Raw genomic sequence first — 18,126 nt, 5'->3', positions numbered from 1 at the left:
AGTCTTTGAGCATGTCGGTCTCTGCCAAACTGCACGGCAGCGCCGACGTGTGGAGCTGTAACTACGGTCAGGGACAGTATATGTCATTTACGGCCCACTGGGTGAACGTGGTGCCGGCACAGCCGCACCAGCAACTTGGACAGGTCACGCCGCTTTTGCCTCCACGTTTGCACGTCCTGGGTCCAGCAAAGATGTCCGCCTCTACCACCTCTTCTTCCGCCGTGTCCTCAGCCGCCACCCCTGTGCCAAGTCCCATTACCCGACCGGCATATCACATGTGCAGGGCGCAACGGTGTCACGCTGTGCTGCACCTGGTATGCCTTGGCGAACGTAGTCACACAGGGGAGGAACTTCTGAGTGTAATGAACAGAGAAATCGACAGATGGCTGTCTCCGCGCAAACTGAAAATCGGAACCATGTTGACCGACAACGGAAAGAACATGGTGTCTGCTCTGCGTCAAGGAAGGTTGTGCCATGCGCCATGCATGGCTCACGTGTTCAATCTGGTTGTCAAGCGGTTCCTAAAATCCACCATCCCACTGCAAGACATCCTTAAAATGTCACGTAAATTGTGCATGCATTTCAGCCATTCCTACACCGCAAAGCACACCCTCATTGAGCTGCAGCGGCAGAACGGAATTCCACAGCATCGCCTGATCTGCGACGTTGCAACAAGGTGGAATTCAACCCTACACATGTTAGACCGCCTTTACAAGCAGCGAAAGGCCATCACCGATTTCCTGATGTTACAAGCGGATAAAGGTACTCCCTGTGTAACTTCGATGTCAGCCATTGGCAGCTCATGCATGACACCTGCCGCTTGCTCAGGCCCTTTGAGGAGGCCACGCTATTCGTGAGTCGGCAGGACTATGGGATGAACGACGTCATTCCTCTGTTGCACGTCCTGGAACAAATGCTGTTAACAATGGCTGGTCAGGGTGCGGTAGACGTGGCGCACAGATCTCAACGCCACATGACCCCTGTGGGGGCAGGACAGGAAGAAGAGGAGGAGGTAGAGAAGGACATTGGTGCTCAGGAATTATTGAGTGAAATGGGTGGTTTTTCCACTCAGCGGACAGGAGTGGAGGAGCAGGAGCATCTGGTAGAGGAGGAGGAGGAGGAGGAGACAGAGGACCCAGACGCACCATGGCAGTATGCTGTGGAGATGGAGGCAGGGAGTCCCTCGCATTCCTTGGCACAAATGGCCCATAGCATGCTCGGTTGCTTGCGTAGCGACAGCCGAATAATAACCATCAGACAGAGGGATGACTTTTGGCTGTCCACCTTGTTGGACCCTCGCTACCGTTCAAAAATGGTGGCCTTTTTCACACCTGCTGAGAGGGAGGCCAAAATAACGTACTATAAAAACCACCTATGTATTCAGTTGGTCTCTGCCTTTGTGCGCCAACGTCCATCCTCAGACACTGTGGGCCCTGTGCGCTCGCGTTCCGCTGCCATGGCAGCAGGGGAGGGGTGGGGTGGTAGGAGCAGTGGCAGCTCCACCAGCAGCGGCTGCCTCAGTCTGCAGTCGATGATGAGTAGCTTTCTTCACCAGCGCAGTGAGGAAACTACTAACCAGCCGCAGCAGCAGCATCAGGTGGACCTGGAGCAGGACCTCAAACAACAGGCTTGGGCCTACTTGGACAGCACCCTGCCAACCGAGGTAGACAATCCCCTTGACTACTGGGCAACGAAACTTGACCTTTGGCCCCAACTAGCTTAATTTGCCCTTGAAAGGCTGTCATGCCCGGCCAGTAGCGTGGCATCGGAGCGCGTGTTTAGTGCGGCAGGAGGTATTGTAACTCCGCGGAGGACACGACTGTCCACCCAAAGTGTGGAGAGACTCACGTTTGTGAAAATGAATCAGGCGTGGATTAGTCTGGATTTCAAACCACCAGTTCCTGACACAACTGACTAAATCCGCCATGAATCAAGCCCCTGCCATGTGCCACTTTCAGGTCTCCTCACACTGCTGCTGGGTTCCATTTTGTCATAGGGTGCTGGCAGATTACGGGCCTCCCATTGCTGCTGCCAGGCCCGTAATCTGCCATGGGCCCCTGTACCGCCTCCTCATGCTGCTGCCAGGTCCACAGTGTGTCATGGGTCCCTGTACTGCCTCCCATTGCTGCTGTCTCCATCGCCACACTCTGCCATGTGCCACTTTCAGGTCTCCTCACACTGCTGCTGGGTTCCATTTTGTCATAGGGTGCTGGCAGATTACGGGCCTCCCATTGCTGCTGCCAGGCCCCTAATCTGCCATGGGCCCCTGTACCGCCTCCTCATGCTGCTGCCAGGTCCACAGTGTGTCATGGGTCCCTGTACCGCCTTCCATTGCTGCTGTCTCCATCGCCACACTCTGCCATGTGCCACTTTCAGGTCTCCTCACACTGCTGCTGGGTTCCATTTTGTCATAGGGTGCTGGCAGATTATGGGCCTCCCATTGCTGCTGCCAGGCCCCTAATCTGCCATGGGCCCCTGTACCGCCTCCTCATGCTGCTGCCAGGTCCACAGTGTGTCATGGGTCCCTGTACCGCCTCCCATTGCTGCTGTCTCCATCGCCACACTCTGCCATGTGCCACTTTCAGGTCTCCTCACACTGCTGCTGGGTTCCATTTTGTCATAGGGTGCTGGCAGTTTACGGGCCTCCCATTGCTGCTGCCAGGCCCCTAATCTGCCATGGGCCCCCGTACCGCCTCCTCATGCTGCTGCCAGGTCCACAGTGTGTCATGGGTCCCTGTACGGCCTCCCATTGCTGCTGTCTCCATCGCCACACTCTGCCATGTGCCACTTTCAGGTCTCCTCACACTGCTGCTGGGTTCCATTTTGTCATAGGGTGCTGGCAGATTACGGGCCTCCCATTGCTGCTGCCAGGCCCCTAATCTGCCATGGGCCCCCGTACCGCCTCCTCATGCTGCTGCCAGGTCCACAGTGTGTCATGGGTCCCTGTACAGCCTCCCATTGCTGCTGTCTCCATCGCCACACTCTGCCATGTGCCACTTTCAGGTCTCCTCACACTGCTGCTGGGTTCCATTTTGTCATAGGGTGCTGGCAGATTACGGGCCTCCCATTGCTGCTGCCAGGCCCCTAATCTGCCATGGGCCCCTGTACCACCTCCTCATGCTGCTGCCAGGTCCACAGTGTGTCATGGGTCCCTGTACGGCCTCCCATTGCTGCTGTCTCCATCGCCACACTCTGCCATGTGCCACTTTCAGGTCTCCTCACACTGCTGCTGGGTTCCATTTTGTCATAGGGTGCTGGCAGATTACGGGCCTCCCATTGCTGCTGCCAGGCCCCTAATCTGCCATGGGCCCCTGTACCGCCTCCTCATGCTGCTGCCAGGTCCACAGTGTGTCATGGGTCCCTGTACCGCCTCCCATTGCTGCTGTCTCCATCGCCACACTCTGCCATGTGCCACTTTCAGGTCTCCTCACACTGCTGCTGGGTTCCATTTTGTCATAGGGTGCTGGCAGATTACGGGCCTCCCATTGCTGCTGCCAGGCCCCTAATCTGCCATGGGCCCCCGTACCGCCTCCTCATGCTGCTGCCAGGTCCACAGTGTGTCATGGGTCCCTGTACGGCCTCCCATTGCTGCTGTCTCCATCGCCACACTCTGCCATGTGCCACTTTCAGGTCTCCTCACACTGCTGCTGGGTTCCATTTTGTCATAGGGTGCTGGCAGATTACGGGCCTCCCATTGCTGCTGCCAGGCCCCTAATCTGCCATGGGCCCCTTTACCGCCTCCTCATGCTGCTGCCAGGTCCAGAGTGTGTCATGGGTCCCTGTACGGCCTCCCATTGCTGCTGTCTCCATCGCCACACTCTGCCATGTGCCACTTTCAGGTCTCCTCACACTGCTGCTGGGTTCCATTTTGTCATAGGGTGCTGGCAGATTACGGGCCTCCCATTACTGCTGCCAGGCCGGTAATCTGCCATGGGCCCCTGTACCGCCTCCTCATGCTGCTGCCAGGTCCACAGTGTCTCATGGGTCCCTGTACGGCCTCCCATTGCTGCTGTCTCCATCGCCACACTCTGCCATGTGCCACTTTCAGGTCTCCTCACACTGCTGGTGGGTTCCATTTTGTCATAGGGTGCTGGCAGATTACGGGCCTCCCATTGCTGCTGCCAGGCCCCTAATCTGCCATGGGCCCCCGTACCGCCTCCTCATGCTGCTGCCAGGTCCAGAGTGTGTCATGGGTCCCTGTACGGCCTCCCATTGCTGCTGTCTCCATCGCCACACTCTGCCATGTGCCACTTTCAGGTCTCCTCACACTGCTGGTGGGTTCCATTTTGTCATAGGGTGCTGGCAGATTACGGGCCTCCCATTGCTGCTGCCAGGCCCCTAATCTGCCATGGGCCCCTGTACCGCCTCCTCATGCTGCTGCCAGGTCCACAGTGTGTCATGGGTCCCTGTACCGCCTCCCATTGCTGCTGTCTCCATCGCCACACTCTGCCATGTACCACTTTCAGGTCTCCTCACACTGCTGCTGGGTTCCATTTTGTCATAGGGTGCTGGCAGATTACGGGCCTCCCATTGCTGCTGCCAGGTCCCTAATCTGCCATGGGCCCCTGTACCGCCTCCTCATGCTGCTGCCAGGTCCACAGTGTGTCATGGGTCCCTGTACGGCCTCCCATTGCTGCTGTCTCCATCGCCACACTCTGCCATGTGCCACTTTCAGGTCTCCTCACACTGCTGCTGGGTTCCATTTTGTCATAGGGTGCTGGCAGATTACGGGCCTCCCATTGCTGCTGCCAGGCCTGTAATCTGCCATGGGCCCCTGTACCGCCTCCTCATGCTGCTGCCAGGTCCACAGTGTCTCATGGGTCCCTGTACGGCCTCCCATTGCTGCTGTCTCCATCGCCACACTCTGCCATGTGCCACTTTCAGGTCTCCTCACACTGCTGGTGGGTTCCATTTTGTCATAGGGTGCTGGCAGATTACAGTCCTCCCATTGCTGCTGCCAGGCCCCTAATCTGCCATGGGCCCCTGTACCGCCTCCTCATTCTGCTGCCAGGTCCACAGTGTCTCATGGGTCCCTGTACGGCCTCCCATTGCTGCTGTCTCCATCGCCACACTCTGCCATGTGCCACTTTCAGGTCTCCTCACACTGCTGCTGGGTTCCATTTTGTCATAGGGTGCTGGCAGATTACGGGCCTCCCATTGCTGCTGCCAGGCCCCTAATCTGCCATGGGCCCCCGTACCGCCTCCTCATGCTGCTGCCAGGTCCACAGTGTGTCATGGGTCCCTGTACCGCCTCCCATTGCTGCTGTCTCCATCGCCACACTCTGCCATGTGCCACTTTCAGGTCTCCTCACACTGCTGCTGGGTTCCATTTTGTCATAGGGTGCTGGCAGATTACGGGCCTCCCATTGCTGCTGCCAGGCCCCTAATCTGCCATGGGCCCCTGTACCGCCTCCTCATGCTGCTGCCAGGTCCACAGTGTGTCATGGGTCCCTGTACCGCCTCCCATTGCTGCTGTCTCCATCGCCACACTCTGCCATGTGCCACTTTCAGGTCTCCTCACACTGCTGCTGGGTTCCATTTTATCATAGGGTGCTGGCAGATTACGGGCCTCCCATTGCTGCTGCCAGGCCCCTAATCTGCCATGGGCCCCTGTACCGCCTCCTCATGCTGCTGCCAGGTCCACAGTGTGTCATGGGTCCCTGTACCGCCTCCCATTGCTGCTGTCTCCATCGCCACACTCTGCCATGTGCCACTTTCAGGTCTCCTCACACTGCTGCTGGGTTCCATTTTGTCATAGGGTGCTGGCAGATTACGGGCCTCCCATTGCTGCTGCCAGGCCCCTAATCTGCCATGGGCCCCTGTACCGCCTCCTCATGCTGCTGCCAGGTCCACAGTGTGTCATGGGTCCCTGTACCGCCTCCCATTGCTGCTGTCTCCATCGCCACACTCTGCCATGTGCCACTTTCAGGTCTCCTCACACTGCTGCTGGGTTCCATTTTGTCATAGGGTGCTGGCAGATTACGGGCCTCCCATTGCTGCTGCCAGGCCTGTAATCTGCCATGGGCCCCTGTACCGCCTCCTCATGCTGCTGCCAGGTCCACAGTGTGTCGTGGGTCCCTGTACCGCCTCCCATTGCTGCTGTCTCCATCGCCACACTCTGCCATGTGCCACTTTCAGGTCTCCTCACACTGCTGCTGGGTTCCATTTTGTCATAGGGTGCTGGCAGATTACGGGCCTCCCATTGCTGCTGCCAGGCCCCTAATCTGCCATGGGCCCCCGTACCGCCTCCTCATGCTGCTGCCAGGTCCACAGTGTGTCATGGGTCCCTGTACGGCCTCCCATTGCTGCTGTCTCCATCGCCACACTCTGCCATGTGCCACTTTCAGGTCTCCTCACACTGCTGCTGGGTTCCATTTTGTCATAGGGTGCTGGCAGATTACGGGCCTCCCATTGCTGCTGCCAGGCCCGTAATCTGCCATGGGCCCCCGTACCGACTCCTCATGCTGTGACGTTGCAACAAGGTGGAATTCAACCCTACATATGTTAGACCGCCTTTACGAACAGCGAAAGGCCATCACCGATTTCCTGATGTTACAAGCGGATAAAGGTACTCCCCTGTGTAACTTCGATGTCAGCCATTGGCAGCTCATGCGTGACACCTGCCTCTTGCTCAGGCCCTTTGAGGAGGCCACGCTATTCGTGAGTCGGCAGGACTATGGGATGAACGACGTCATTCCTCTGTTGCACGTCCTGGAACAAATGCTGTTAACAATGGCTGGTCAGGGTGCGGTAGACGTGGCGCACAGATCTCAACGCCACATGACCCCTGTGGGGGCAGGACAGGAAGAAGAGGAGGAGGTAGAGGAGGACATTGGTGCTCAGGAATTATGGAGTGAAATGGGTGGTTTTTCCACTCAGCGGACAGGAGTGGAGGAGCAGGAGCATCTGGTAGAGGAGGAGGAGGAGACAGAGGACCCAGACGCACCGTGGCAGTATGCTGTGGAGATGGAGGCAGGGAGTCCCTCGCATTCCTTGGCACAAATTGCCCATAGCATGCTCGCTTGCTTGCGTAGCGACAGCCGAATAATAACCATCAGACAGAGGGATGACTTTTGGCTGTCCACCTTGTTGGACCCTCGCTACCGTTCAAAAATGGTGGCCTTTTTCACACCTGCTGAGAGGGAGGCCAAAATAAAGTACTATAAAAACCACCTATGTAGTCAGTTGGTCTCTGCCTTTCTGCGCCAACGTCCATCCTCAGACACTGTGGGCCCTGTGCGCTCGCGTTCCGCTGCCATGGCAGCAGGGGAGGGGTGGGGTGGTAGGAGCAGTGGCAGCTCCACCAGCAGCGGCTGCCTCAGTCTGCAGTCGATGATGAGTAGCTTTCTTCACCAGCGCAGTGAGGAAACTACTAACCAGCCGCAGCAGCAGCAGCATCAGGTGGACCTGGAGCAGGAACTCAAACAACAGGCTTGGGCCTACTTGGACAGCACCCTGCCAACCGAGGTAGACAATCCCCTTGACTACTGGGCAACGAAACTTGACCTTTGGCCCCAACTAGCTGAATTTGCCCTTGAAAGGCTGTCATGCCCGGCCAGTAGCGTGGCATCGGAGCGCGTGTTTATTGCGGCAGGAGGTATTGTAACTCCGCGGAGGACACGACTGTCCACCCAAAGTGTGGAGAGACTCACGTTTGTGAAAATGAATCAGGCGTGGATTAGTCTGGATTTCAAACCACCAGTTCCTGACACAACTGACTAAATCCGCCATGAATCATGCCCCAAACATGTGCCACTTTCAGGTCTCCTCACACTGCTGGTGGGTTCCATTTTGTCATAGGGTGCTGGCAGATTACGGGCCTCCCATTGCTGCTGCCAGGCCCGTAATCTGCCATGGGCCCCTGTACCGCCTCCTCACGCTGCTGCCAGGTCCAGAGTGTGTCATGGGTCCCTGTACGGCCTCCCATTGCTGCTGTCTCCATCGCCACACTCTGCCATGTGCCACTTTCAGGTCTCCTCACAATGCTGGTGGGTTCCATTTTGTCATAGGGTGCTGTATGGCCTCCCATTGCTGCTGCCTCCACCGCCACACTGTGGCTCCACACTCTGGTTTTGGCCCCGTGACTGCCCAAATGAGTGAAGTGTGCGGTGATTCTAAGATGGACGGCACTCATCTGCATGTCATACTGACTGACAGTATTATTTCTCTTCCCCAGCAGACTCCAAGGGCATTTAAATTAAAGGTACAGTGTTCTGCACTAATATAAAGGCTCTCTGAAGCCTAGAAACACCCTTTTATAAGTTAAATTCGCAGCGAATATATTCGACTCGAATCAAATTTTTTCCACGAATTCGCCGAATCAGTCGAATCGAATTTTTGAATAATTCGCTCATTTCTAGTTACAATATTTGTTTCCAGCAAGAACTCCTCTATGTGGTCTTTTTTAAACTCTCCAGTATCTTCCCAACTATAGAAGTTCCACTAACAGGTCTATAATTACTTGGGAAAGATTTTGACCCCTTTTTAAATATTGGCCCCACATTGGCCTTGCGCCAATCCAGTGGTACTATGCCAGTCATTAAAGAGTCCCTAAAAATGAGAAACATTGGCTGTGAGATGACAGAACTGAATTCTGTAAGGCCCCGTGGGTGTTTGCCATCTGGTCCACGGGCATAAAGGTTCCCACCATGCTTTGCAGAAACCTAAGATGGATGCCAGCACATGGAGATGCACAAGCTCTGAGGAAAGGTAGGACCTTGACAGTTGCTTGGTCTGATGAGTCTGTATTTCAGCTGCAACATTCAGATGGTAGGGTCAGAATTTGGTGTAAACAACATGAAAGCATGGATTCATCCTGCCTTGTATCAATGGTTCAGGCTGGTGGTGGTGGTGTCATGGTGTGGTGGAGTCATCCTGCCTTGTATCAACGGTTCAGGCTGGTGGTGGTGGTGGTGGTGTCATGGTGTGGAGGATCCATCCTGCCTTGTATCAATGGTTCAGGCTGGTGGTGGTGGTGTCATGGTGGGGTGGATCCATTCTGCCTTGTATCAACCGTTCAGGTTGGTGGTGGTGGTGTCATGTTGTGGTGGATCCATCCTGCCTTGTATCAACCGTTCAGGTTGGTGGTGGTGGTGGTGTCATGGTGTGGGAGAGATTTTCTTGGCACTAGCAAGGTGGACCTAATAAAGTGTCTTTTGATATGTAGCCTGCTCATTGGTTAGGGTTTTATCTGGTACCCAACTTGTGCCCATATTTCTAAAACCCTGAGGAAGGAGCCATCTGAACCTCTAAAATATCTTGGCCTTTCCTTAGGACTCTGCAACTCATAAACTCTTTCTGGACTATCAGAAATCTCATGTTCATGTTCTCTTCTCTTCATAATTGAAGACTGTACTGCATGGTCCTAGCCTATGGCTACAGTGCTGCCTGGATCTAATAAGGACTCCTACAACCAACTGATATACCTACCTACCAGGACCTTAGAACCTCATTATTCTAGCAGATATGACACATCAGAGTCTGTAACCCTTCCCCACTACATCCAGAACTAAGCTTGGTTTTAGTATCTCCTCTATCAGGACTTACCATTGAGTGCAGTACAGTATGGCTTCCTTGTCATATCCTGTGTGTTATGAGGTGTATCTTGGGGCCCATTCACATCCTGTCCATAGTATTTCTTAACACAGGCCCAATGCTATAATGTACTGAAATCTATTGTTTCCAATTGGGCCAGTTCACACCAGTGTGATGTTTTGATGTGTGCTGGGTGAAATTGGACCAACTACATTTAAACACAGTGAAACATGATGTGATTCCATATTTTGCTCGCACCTCCAGACCTTCTCTCCTGCTGCACCACTTCTCTGGAACTCTCCCATATTAACCTGTGACTTGTCTTTCTTTTCAAACAGCTGCTGTTTATGGAAATGGAACTTATTTTGCAGTAGATGCAAGTTACTCTGCTGATGACATATATTCCAAACCTGATGGAAATGGACAGAAGCACATGTACCTGGCCCGCGTTCTCACCGGACTCTACTGTGTTGGAAGCCATGGGATGATAAGACCTCCAGCCAAAAATACAGCCAACCCCACCGACTGCTATGACAGCATAACGGATGACGTCCAGAACCCTTCAATGTTTGTGATATTTAATGACATCCAGGCCTACCCCAAATATCACATCATCTTCCAGTGATGATCTATGACTGTGTCCGAGGATCACACAAATCTCCGCCCATTTACACTCGCTGCAACTTTAACACACATTATTATTATTATTATACAGGATTTATGGCGCCAACAGTTTGCTCAGCGTTGTACAATATAAAGGGAGACAATACAGCAACAATACAGTTCAATAAAAGAGGGATAGGAGGGCCTGATCCTTGAAGCTTACAATCTAGGAGGGAGGGACTAGTGGTACAAAAGGCAATAACTGTGAGGGATGGACTGGTTGGAGGAATAGAAGATTCAGTTATTAGCTGAAGGCAGGATAGGCTTCCCTGAAGAGATCGGTTTTCAGAGATTGCCTAAAAGTGGGCAGAGTAGCCAATAATCGGATAGATTGGGTGTGACAGGAGTGACTTTTGGGGGTGGGGGGACCTCTGTATCATCTCCCCAAATCATTATGTTTAACCCACCCTGTGCCTGTTAAGGGGTACAGGGTGTGTATGTGAATGTCCCAGTCCTGTGTATAGTGTGTTCCTTTGTTCTCGGCCACATGGTTGCCCATTGTCTATACTGCCATGTGGCTATTCCTTTGTTCTATTGTGTCTTGCTGGCCAGCCAACTATTATGGGATGTACTGTTTGTGTATTGGTGTGGGGGTTGGTCAATGTCCTTTGCCATGTGCTTCATCCCATTGTTCTGTGTCTTGGTGGGATGGGGAGGGGTGATGATGTATTTCCTGTTCTTGGTTGTTTCCCCGCCCTCTGTATATATCCTGTGTTTTGTGTTAAAATAAACAGAGTAGTTGGCTTCCTGTATTAAGAAGAGCTGGGTGCTGTCTATTTTCCTGAGGGATTTCAAGGGTGTGGTCCGTGGATGGTGTTCGGACAGGGAAGCTTTGGTATAACGGAAAAACTCAGTGCGGTCTGGGTTTCGGTTCCGTTACATTGGTGCGGTCTGGGTTTCGGTTCCGTTACATTGGTGGCAGCGGTGGGATTGTGCTTCCAATCTGTAAACACATCCAAACCACCTCCGGGATTCAAGATCAGGAAAGGAGACGTCAGTCACCCCAGTGGAGATATGGACCTGGCATCAGAGTTCCCAGGGCTGCTGCAGATCATCCTTGCAACATACCCCAGGTCTGTGTCTACGGATCAGTACCAGGAGCTCAGGCAGCGGATTTGGGAGGTGCTTTGGAGAGGAGCCATCCAGGCTGCTGGTATGGACAAAGGCAAGTGCTACCCAACCCCAGGGGAACGGGCCAGGGACCATCGGAAGTCACAGATGCCATTCCTGGGAGAGCAACCCCAGGAGCAATGGGTGGCTGAGTTGGACAGGCTGGTCCAGCAGGAGATAGAACTGGACAATAGATATCGGGCTCTGTGGTGGTACGCAGAGCAGGAATATTTAGGGGTGTCAACAGAGTGCTCTCCTGAGGGACTTGACTTTGGTGGGCCTGGATTGCTGTGGGAGAGCCTTACAGATCTTTTTGTGTTTGGCGATAGAGGAGAACCTACTCTGGAGGAGTTGCGGGAAGGCAGAGCGGCTATGTTCGGTCTCAGAGGGGTCTCAGAGCTTGAGCCAGATCTGCAATACCTGCTGATGAAAGAACTGCATCTGGAAAGGGCATACAGGCAGCTGCTAGGACATGTTCGGCAGCATGCTCAAGAGTCATCAGTGGAAATTCCAGAGACTGGGGATCTGATAGACCTCTCAGCTGAGGAGGAACCAGCAGTAGACCTGGTAACAGGGCCAAACATTACTGAACTCTGCCCAGCACTGGTAACGTCTCCTGAGTTCCACGAACAGGAGATGGTGAGCCCCAATCCCCAAACACCAGTTCCAGAGGCTGAGGATTTGATTGACTTTTTTACTGAGGAGGAACCAGCCGGGGAGCCGCCAGCTGAAGCACTGACAACCGGACAGAAGGTCCAGGACCTCTGCCTCATGCCTGTGGTAGTTTCAGAGGCCCAAGGTGAGAAGGGAGAGGAGGTTGTTGTCCTCCCTCCCCCACAGTCAGCCAGAGAGGAGGAAACTGTTTTCCCTCCCAAGCCAGGATCTGTGCAGCAGGGGGACAGTGACAGAGGAATGCCATCCCAGCAGCAGATCCACAGTCTGGGAGTGGAGGAAGTCGGCCTCCCTTCCCTACAGTTATTCGGAACAGATGTGGGGTCCCCAGCAGAAGCGTTGGCACCAGGGCAGAGCGCCACTGGCCTCTGTCTAGCAACTAGTCACCACTTGGATACCCCAGGGATGCTGGGCAGTCGGCCCAGATCCCCCACCGCATGATGGAGCCGGCCCAGCCACCCTGTCTTCTCCCCAGCGGCTGAGAGGACTTCAGGGAGAAGGACCAGTCCGTACTTCTCCCCAGCGGCGGGTATGTTCTACGGGAGAGGCAGAGGTTAGCTGGGTGAGTAACGCTTGGTGTGGGATAATTTGCATGGGGTACTGTGTGGGTGTTGGCATTGAGGGACTGGAAGTACAGACTAACTTCAGAGTACATCCGTCTGGGATCTACTCCTGCGTTAGTCTCCTGCCGAAAGGGGAGATATGTGACAGGAGTGACTTTTGGGGGTGGGGGGACCTCTGTATCATCTCCCCAAATCATTATGTTTAACCCACCTTGTGCCTGTTAAGGGGTACAGGGTGTGTATGTGAATGTCCCAGTCCTGTGTATAGTGTGTGTTCCTTTGTTCTCGGCCACATGGTTGCCCATTGTCTATACTGCCATGTGGCTATTCCTTTGTTCTATTGTGTCTTGCTGGCCAGCCAACTATTATGGGATGTACTGTTTGTGTATTGGTGTGGGGGTTGGTCAATGTCCTTTGCCATGTGCTTCATCCCATTGTTCTGTATCTTGGTGGGATGGGGAGGGGTGATGATGTATTTCCTGTTCTTGGTTGTGTTTCCCCGCCCTCTGTATATATCCTGTGTTTTGTGTTAAAATAAACAGAGTAGTTGGCTTCCTGTATTAAGAAGAGCTGGGTGCTGTCTATTTTCCTGAGGGATTTCAAGGGTGTGGTCCGTGGATGGTGTTCGGACAGGGGAAGCTGGAGTCTAACGGAAAAACTTAGTGCGTTCTGGGTTCCGGTTCCGTTACATTGGGGTAGAGAGTTTTAGACAATGGGGGAGGGGGGAAGCTCTGGAGATGAGCGTGGGAGGAGGAGACAAGGGAGCTAAAGAGCAGGAAGTCGTGGGAGGAGCGAAGAGGACGGTTTGAGTGATATTTGGAGACAAGATTGGTGATGCAATTTGGGGCGGAGTTATAAATGGCTTTATATTTTATTGTTAATGTTTTGAATTTTATTCGTTGGGCAATGGGAAGCCAGTGGAGGGATTGGTGAAGAGGGGTGGAAGACACTGAATGGAGGCTGGTGAATGGATTGGCAGAGAGGGGTGGAGGATACTGAATGGAGGCCGGTGGAGGGATTGGCAGAGAGGGGTGGAGGACACTCAGTGGAGGCCAGTGGAGGGATCAGCAGAGAGGGATGGAGGACACGGAATGGAGGCCAGTGGAAGGATCAGCAGAGTGGGATGGAGGACACGGAATGGAGGCCAGTGGACGGATCAGCAGAGAGGGATGGAGGACACTGAATGGAGGCCGGTGAAGGCATTGGCAGAGGGGGATGGCAGATATGGAACGGTTAGTAAGGTGGATGAGTCTGGCAACAGCATTCATGATAGACTGGAGAAGATAGCCTGTGATGAGGTCGGCAAATGAGGAGGGAGTTACAATAGTCAAGGCGAAAGATAACCAGGAAGTGAATAAGTTGCTTAGTAGTTTCCGAAGTTAAGAATGGCCGTATCTTGGAGATGTTGTGGAGGTTGGAGATGTTGTGGAGGTTGGAGATGTTGTGGAGGTTGGAGATGTTGTGGAGGTTGGAGATGTTGCGGAGGTTGGAGAGGTTGTGGAGGTGAAGTCTACAAGATTTGGACAGTGATTGGATTTGGGGCTGAAAGGACAGATGGGAGTCTAGGATTACACCTAGTACCCTGGCATGAGGGGAGGGACTGTTGGTTGTATTATTGATCTTGATGGAGAAGTTAGGGGAGGGGCACGGGGTGGAAGGAATAGTATGATCTCAGTTTTCGAAAGATTGAGTTTGAGGAAGTGGAGTGACCTCCATGCCGATATGTCACTTAGTAGGTTAGTATTGTGAGAGGAGACTGAAGGGGTGAGGTGAGGAGGAGACTGAAGGGGTGAGGTGAGGAGGAGACTGAAGGGGTGAGGTAAGGAGTAGAAAGATAGATTTGTGTGTCATCAGCATAGAGATGATACTTAAAGCCATGGGAGTTTATGAAGTGACCAAGGAAGGAGGTGTAGATAGAGAAGAGAAGGGGTCCAAGGGCAGAACCTTGGGGGACCCCAACAGAAAGAGGAAGTGTAGAGGAGGAGACAGAGTTATAGGTAATGCTGAAGGAGCGCTGCAATAGGTAGGAGGAAAACCAGGTGAGAGCAGAGTCTCGGAGGCCAAGAGAGTGGAGTTTTTTGGGAGGAGGGGATGGTCAACAGTATTAAAAGCCGCAGAGAGGTCAAGCAGTAAAAGTACAGAGTAGTGGCCATTGGTTGGGACGAGTACTGAGCAGTGGCCATTGGTTGGGACGAGTACTGAGCAGTGGCCATTGGTTGGGACGAGTACGGAGCAGTGGCCATTGGTTGGGACGAGTACGGAGCAGTGGCCATTGGTTGGGACGAGTACGGAGCAGTGGCCAATGGTTGGGATGAGTACGGAGCAGTGGCCATTGGTTGGGATGAGTACGGAGTAGTGGCCATTGGTTGGGACGAGTACGGAGCAGTGGCCATTGGTTGGGACGAGTATGGAGCAGTGGCCATTGGTTGGGACGAGTACGAAGTAGTGACTATAGGTTGGGATGAGTACGGAGTAGTGGCCATTGGTTGGGATGAGTACGGAGTAGTGGCCATTGGTTGGGATGAGTACGGAGTAGTGGCCATTGGTTTTAGCAGTTAGTAGATCATTAGTGAGGTTTAGTAGGGCGGTGTCAGTGGAGTGGAGTGAGCTGTAAAGGGTGAAGAAGGTTGTTGTCGGTGAGGGAGGAGCTCAGGTGATTGTAGACTAAGCGTTCTAGGAGTTTAGAGGTAAATGGCAGCAGGGAGATGGGTCTTAGGTTGTCCAGGTTCGTGGGGTCCAGGGAGGGCTTTTTAAGTATATTAAAGTGCCTACAGCTTCAACAGGCTTTTTTGATGCTTCAGTGATGCTTTAATCGAGCATGGCAAATGCCCTGTGTGTGTTGATTTTCTATTTGTTTTAAATGGGCCCAGTAGAACCCTGGCTCTGTAGTACCCCCACTCAGCAGATCCCCAGCTCATTAGTACCCTTGTTCGGCAAGTGCTTATTAGTGCTCTCATTCAGCAGATCCCCCGCTCAGTAGTTCCCCCAGCTCTGCAGATCTCCCGCTCAGTAGTAGCCCTCAGCTCTGCAGATCTATCACTCACTGTTACCTCCAGCTCTGCTGATCCCCCACTCAGTAGTAACCTCCAGTTCTGCAGATCCCCCGCTCATTAGTAGCCCCCAGCTCTGTAGATCTCCCACTCACTAGTACCCCTAGCTCTGCTGATCCTCCACTCAGTAGTAACCTCCATCTCTCCTGATCCTCTGGTTTATTGATCCTCCTGTCTCTCTTGTCCCCACTCAAGTCCCGCTATATTGCTCAGTCCTGTCTCTCTGGTCCCCGCTCACCTTCTGCCATAGCGTTTCTATGTTGCACACCACATGTGCCTTCTGTTAGTTGCTCTGCTCTGGTCCGGACCCCGCTCACATTCCTGCTGCTCCACGCTGCACACCAGATGTGGCGTCTGCACCAGACACTCCCAGAATATATCCACAGGAAACGGAAGTGACTGCTGATGACGTCTTTCCATTTCGCTTGTTGGTTTCCCAGTGCATCCTGGGATATCTCATACCTCCAATACTTCAAAGCAAGGCAAAGCTGACTCTGAATAAAAGCCTCTGAAAAGCTGCAGGTGCTGTAAGTGAATGTTGTCATAGACTTCTAGGAAGGCTTTGAAGCCGCTATGAAGCACCAAGAAAGCGACATGGGGGATCATTTTTGAAGTAAAGCAAAGCAAGCACAATTGTGAACAGGAAAGTAAGGTAACCATTTTATTTAGCCTAGTGGGCTTTGATTGGCATTCTGAGTGCTTTAAAAAAAGTGTGTCCAACGCCACATGAAGCAAGTGTAAACGAGGCCTTAGTGCCCCTCGGTCTGATCGGGATATAATATTGTCAGAGTGTTGCGTCATCACTTGTCTGCAGCCGCCATAAAACACTGATAAATAATTCCAGAGGAAACAAGCACACAGGAACTCCATCGTGAAGGACCAGAGAGTGATGAGGAGGTGGAGGTCCTAGCCTCCCATTGTCTATATTCTCTGGGATCTCCATGGCTTGTTGCTCCACAACTCCTCATATGCTGCACTCATTCTCGGGGACTCTTATCTTCACTCACTGAGCCTCAGATAGGGAAAAGCCGTCTGCTTCTGGCTGGGGAGGTGGAAGGGGGTGGAGTGGAAGACAAATGTAGCCCCTATGGCATTACCAGTTGCAAATTTCCAATATTAGTGTATTATAGGTGACATGGTGGATCAGCAGAACTTCATCCTCCATTGGACACCATGTAACTACACAGAACCAACTCAATGTTGTCAATAATATTGGAAAAGACTGCATGGAGGAGCCATGATGGTTCCGTCTGTCTTCCATAGAATAGTCATGGTTGAGGTTGTCCCAGAAAATCCAAGCAATATCAGTGATGAGATGGTTCACCAATGGACGGTTACAACACATAAAGTGCTATTTAGTTGGTTTGTGCCGTGACCCCACATTGCTCTATCGGTCCAATAAAGGAAGCTCAGATGGAGGTTCTCACCCTCTTAGCTCCACCCATCATTTGGAAAACCAGTGACTCCACCCTCTGGCCTCTCCCAGCTTATTTCAGCTGATTATAGTTTTCTCCTCCATGGATCTGGTCTACTGAGATATATCCATCCTCCAAGCTGCAGATACTACACTCTTTGTTCTGCCCTCCTCTTTATTCTCTTTAGAATGTAAGCTCTTTGGTGCAAAACTCACTTTAGACACAAATACCGTACATAGACAGTACCACATTACTTGCAGTGCGAAAAAAGGGATCTGTGTCATTGAAGTAATATTTTCTTGGAATCTCAGGGCAGAATAGCAAAGTGTTGAAGTGCAATTATTGTATGTGACCTTTAGGATGAACCCCACCACAGCGCACGTGTTTTCCTGCATTGAGAGTTATTGCAGCAGGTTGTGGTGGCCATTTATAACGATTGCGCTCCAACACAATATACACTACGTGTTGCGTCAGGCGTTGCATTCTAAAGGATTGTTGAGGTGTGAATAAGAGTAGTGCCTTACCTCATGTGTTGTGTGGATGAGGCCATAGAAACAATATGAAGTCCCCACACTGACAGACATCTAATCTATAAAACTCTCGATGGGAAAAATGGAATCAGCTCATAGGAATCAAATTCCAACTTTTATTCTCCAAGGATCATTCTTCAGGGCAGGTCTGAATTTGATTGGTTGCCATGAGTTGTCTGAAATGGATTGTCCCATATATGACACCTCAGTCTGCTACAATGTAACAAGATAAATGTGAATAAATAAAATATTTCCAAAGTTGTGTTTTCTGATTATTTCATATTCGCATGTCGGCTTCTGGACACTTAACCACTTGCCGTCCACCTACTGTTTATAAACGGCAGGACGGTGGCAGTCCAGGGGCGGGTTGCCGTTCATATACGGCACCTGCCATTTCTAGCTGTGCGCGCTCCCTGGGAGCGCGCAGCACCCCGATCCCGTGCTCGCTGTGTCCTCCGGACACAGTGAAACACCGATCGTCGTACGGGACCTCTGTACGAGGTCCCGATCATGTGATCACTGATTGGCCAATCAGTGATCACATGCAAAGTAGTAAGCAAGATGTCACTTCTGACATCATTGCTTACTA

General features: G+C 52.5%; 1 protein-coding gene across 1 annotated transcript in view; it reads left to right on the top strand.

Annotated features, from left to right (window-relative positions):
- The window catches only part of LOC149443805 (protein mono-ADP-ribosyltransferase PARP15-like), a 75,946-nt gene extending 58,151 nt beyond the window's left edge, over window positions 1–17,795 (top strand). The window contains exon 10 of the mRNA XM_089655262.1: window positions 9,873–17,795. Within this exon, the coding sequence (XP_089511388.1) occupies window positions 9,873–10,159 (287 nt within the window). The 3' untranslated portion in view covers window positions 10,160–17,795. The remainder of the gene's footprint in view (window positions 1–9,872) is intronic.
- Window positions 17,796–18,126: the final 331 nt, after the last annotated feature.

Source organism: Staurois parvus, unplaced genomic scaffold (assembly GCF_062004578.1).
Source record: "Staurois parvus isolate SC_StPar_1 unplaced genomic scaffold, SC_StPar_1.0 ptg000831l, whole genome shotgun sequence".
Classification (NCBI taxonomy): domain Eukaryota; kingdom Metazoa; phylum Chordata; class Amphibia; order Anura; family Ranidae; genus Staurois; species Staurois parvus.
The sequence above is the reverse complement of the archived record's forward strand: the minus strand, read 5'-3'. Positions and strand labels throughout refer to the sequence as shown.